This window comes from Morone saxatilis, unplaced genomic scaffold (assembly GCF_004916995.1).
Source record: "Morone saxatilis isolate NCDOM2014 unplaced genomic scaffold, NCSU_SB_2.0 Contig14, whole genome shotgun sequence".
Taxonomy (NCBI): Eukaryota; Metazoa; Chordata; class Actinopteri; family Moronidae; genus Morone; species Morone saxatilis.
This window is the reverse complement of record NW_023339696.1, coordinates 1869718-1874329: the sequence shown is the minus strand read 5'-3', so window position 1 is coordinate 1874329 and position 4612 is coordinate 1869718. Positions and strand designations below refer to the sequence as shown.

The 4612-nt window shown below is 37.4% G+C and overlaps 1 protein-coding gene across 1 annotated transcript; it reads right to left on the bottom strand.

Annotated features, from left to right (window-relative positions):
* Positions 1-3092: 3092 nt before the first annotated feature.
* Positions 3093-3629, bottom strand: LOC118323663 (cytochrome c oxidase assembly factor 3 homolog, mitochondrial; the record flags this gene model as incomplete). The annotated part of the gene is given in 1 exon segment (XM_035655708.1): positions 3093-3629. A coding segment is annotated over 1 exon segment (107 nt), but the record flags the coding sequence as incomplete, so codon positions are not given.
* Positions 3630-4612: the final 983 nt, after the last annotated feature.

Below are 4612 nucleotides of genomic sequence, written 5' to 3'. Positions count from 1 at the left end.
ATGCACTTGCCATCATGTCCCCCATACTGGCACCACTGCAAAGGGTGATGGGGTCAGGTGGGCCTGGGTTCTTTCTGAAGTCAAAAATGAATGCAAGTCTATCTCTGTCTACCTTTCTGCTCTGGATGATTACATTTGTTCAGCCAGTCATCACTTACATCCTACTTTCATAATCTTTCATACCTGTTCACTTCTTTCTCATAAGACCCAGAAGAATCCCAGCTTGTGACTGCTTCCCAAAAACAGTTTTGTAATTTTGAAAGGTGTTGCATATCTGTTAGGTATGGTACTTCACACACTCAACACAGGATGATATTGTGTCCTAAAAGGGTCACTTCCCAAACTGCTGTGGGTTATTGCTTTGAAAGGAACAATTTCTTCTGCAGAAATTAGAGAAATATGTTTTTTTCTAATTACAGTATGTGTATGGTATGTTGTAACAATTTTTGTTCTTTTTTAGTGGATCAAGGCCTCTGATCAGCTACATTTAAAAAATCTAAAATAGGTTGGTTGTGACAGCTGTGCTTTTTTAATTTTCTGGTACCAGAAATATTTAGTCCTCTGAGAATGTTGGTAGGCTATTATTTGCCATTTTGTGGAGAAATTTGATCAATAAAAGGTGTGAAAATAAATATGAAGCAGTAATTGGTGAAATGCTCAAAGTACACAACAGGTAGTCATCCAAAGTGTGTGTGTGTGTGTGTGTGTGTGTGTGTGTGTGTGTGTGTGTGTGTGTGTGTGTGCGTGGCGTGCGTGCGTGCGTGCGGTGCGTGCGTGCGTGGTGTGTATAGAAAAGTGCGTAGTGCATAGTAGTAGTGCCCTTACAGACAATAAATACACATAAAATACATACAATAGCTAAAGACGTACACGTAGGCTACATACACACTCATGCACACATCCAAATGGAAAGATTAATCCGTTATCCATTTAACTGCGCGCTGTTAAATGTATATATATTTAAATTAATGATATCAATAAAAAGTGCAATGACTAGGTGAATAATTTGCTTTATCTGATGGACTACTACTCAATTACGGAAAAATCTGTAGTCCTACCTATAAAATATTATATTCCATTTTCTGACATGGCTCCTCCTAAATGTTACCATGGAAACCTTTAAGTTTTTTTGAAATAATTTGTTTTGGTTCATTTCAAAAGCTTAAAAGTTATTTGAGCTTGAAAAAATAGTAAAGACAGTTTTCCTTGAAATTAGCTTTTTTTCTTTAACACAGTGTAATATGGCAATAAGGGAATTTATTATTTTCTCTGGTTCTTTTTTTTTACTTTAGTGTTTTGGCAAGATGAATGGTTCTTGATATCATTCCTAGGCAGCACTAAAAGAAACAGATCGTACTGAGAAAAAGCAGTAATGATTTTTAATGTGTCCGAAACAAACAGCAAAGAGACTGCACATTTAGTTCATTTATTTCAACATGGAATAAATAAACTTTCACCTTCACAAAAACAAATACTGGCAGGCCTATCGAAAGTTTGGATGACGTATAATGTTGTTTAACAGTTTCTTACAAATTAACTCGCTACAAACTCACTCCTCTCCCTGTTTCATGTAAATCAGCTGACCTCCGTTGCCCACTCCGGTTCTGTCAAGCATTCTGACCCCTCTGAGTCTGAGAGAGATTGGGATAAGGGAACCCTTTTACTCATCTTTGCAGCTAGAGAAGTAACCCAAGAGTCTCTTGGTTTCAGTCCAGCTGAGCTGGTGTTTGGCCATACTGTGGGGCCCTTCAAAACTGTTGAAGGAAAAATGGTCGGAAAAACAAGTCTTCTACTAACCTCTTAGATTTTGTTAACAAGGCATGTTAACTGGCCAAGTAAATGTTGAAGGAAGCTCAAGGGAGGATGAAGGGGTGGTATAATAAAAAGGCAAAACATTGAGTCCTTCTGCCACTTCCGGGGTCTGCTTTGCAGGCTCAGTATAATGGACCATTTGTGATTAAGCATCAGGTTGGTGAGTATAACTCCTTGGTTAAGATCCCAGATCGTAAAACATGTTCATGTGATGTGAATCTGTTGAAACCCTATATTAACCCTGTTGTGAAAGGAACCAGGCTGTGCTTTCAGATGTAAAGACTGTTGCTGTGTTGAACACTCTAATCTATGTAGGTGAGAAGGACACTGATGTTGTAATCCTGGCCAGTTTGGATGCCAATCGTTCTTACCTGGATCCCCCAAACCGTTTTGACACCATTGAAGTCATTTACAAATACCCTGCCCTTTTCTCTGATGTGCCCACACACACACACCAATGTCCTTCAGCATGACAATGATGTAGGTGATGCCACATATATTCTGCCTTTAAAAATCATTACCAATATGGGTTATCTACAGCAATTGTTCCTGCCATTCAAAAATTTGTCATTCAACTCACATTGTCTTGTTCTCTGACATGAGCTGGTGTAGCACTACCCAGATTTATCAGTTATTATGAAATCTGTTGGACTGAAGTCAAAATGAAGGAACATTCATTATGGGCCTAATGGAAGCTGTCATGTTTGCTTTTAGCTTCCTCAAAACATTTGTCGCAACCAACCCACTGGTTTATGGTGTACCATTTTCAAGCCTCAAATTACATACTTTGAGTGAAGACGACTATTGCTCATTGGCTGTGCAGTTTGGACTTGTCCGTAAAAGGAAACAATGGCGGAAAAAATAAAGCACATTATTCAATTTTTATTGGTTTATTGTCTTCATAGATGTTAGATTTGTAGAGAAAAATGAAGATTTAAAAAACCTCATAAAGAAGAAATTGGCTCCATGTTTATGATGATTTTATCACTTGTTGCAGGAATCTAACTGCAATGGGAAGTTGTATAAATATATATATTATATATTATACTTTATTGATGTTGACTGCAACTGTTAAAGAACCAGAGTGTAGGATTTAGTGGCATCTAGCGGTGAAGTTGTAGATTACAACCAACTGAATACCACTTTCCTTGCAAGCATGAAGAAAAGGTTTTCCCAGATGCGTGTACAATGATTGGTCAATTTTGCGGAAACGTTGCAGTGATTGGCTTGCAAAGTCGCGCAGTTTTCTCAGGTATTAGTTAAATTTACGTTAATTATTGTGATCACAAATTACATTTAATTTATTGGAAATATACCAACTGAACACCGTTTCTGTACAATAATAAGTTAGTAATAATTAGTACCAAATTAAAGAGTTCTTTGAGGAAGTGTCTTAGAAATGATTAGTAATTGATTTGGAAGTTATGGACCTGTACATAGCATTAGCACAGCATTTTTTCCACAACATGTCGAGCTTGATTCACAGTAGGTTTACCTTAATGCAGAAAAGAGTTCAGAAATGAACAGTTCCAACAGATTTGATGTATTTCCAAACAGAAAATAATCAATGAAAGAATCTGTGGTGTCTTCATATGAATTAGAGTAGTATGTAAGTTAGTATGTCACCATACACACTATGGAAGTCACACACAGATCCCCTGCCCTGCATTGAGGGAACAGTGATTCCAGGATAGTTTATGGTCAGCGTCGTCAGGAGTTGGCTCCGGTCCGAGGTCCTCTGATGATGTGGATCTTGGCTTCATCATCCAGCTCCTCCATAATTCTCTCCTGTTTGACAGAGAGGATGGTGTAGCTGACTGGACAAGTACAGGTTAAAGAAAAACACGATAACATTTTAAAAACTGCCATGTACCTTGTTTACCTTGTTGGGTGTTGTAGGTTTTTGGAATTTCATTCTTTGAATGATTATTGGCCTGGACCTACTGGGTACAAAAACAAACCAACTAATGCACTATTGTGCTCAGTAGAATGAAAAGACTTGGGGCTGCAAACATTCAGCTGAAACATTCAAGGCTGAAACAATCAGGACTAACATATTGTTGTTCTTTGGTTAATTTTATGGAGATTAAGAAAATGTATTTTATAAGAAAATATAAAAAGAAGGTGGCTGATACGATTTTCATTCAGTCTTTTGAAACATTTTTAGGACAGTGATGTTTGTACATTAATATCAATATTCAAAAAACAGTTGGAGAAAGTGCTTGTTGTTACATCTTACACAGCTGAGGGGTTATTGTATTGTGCGTTGTTATCGCCATGGGTTATACTGTAGCACCCTCTAGTGACAGACAGTTATACTGCAAAACAATGTGTTATCACATAACACATGCAGTGTTATACAAAACAGGCCAATAAACAAAGTTAATCATAGACTAGATTTTGTTCCCATAGAAAGCAAATTGAGGAGAGTTCAATATCTGGTGTTTTGTGAGAACAGATCTTCCTCTGTACGGAGTTCATTTAAAGGACCAGTGTGTAGGATTTAGTGGCATCGAGTGATGAAGTTGCTGTTTGCAACTAACTGAACACTGCTCGCAACAAAAACACCACACTTCCTATATTCAATTCAGGTGATTATACACTAATGAAAATAGAACTATGAATAATATATTCCATTTCGGACAATAAATCCTAAATGTTACACACTGGACCTTAACAATGAAGGAGCCCCAGGAGACACCGTGAGACAAACCACAGACTGACTCGGTTTGCTTTTATTTGTTTCTCTTCAGTGAGTAAAAAGGGTTCTTTCTGAGTCTTAACGCTGAAGATATTTTTA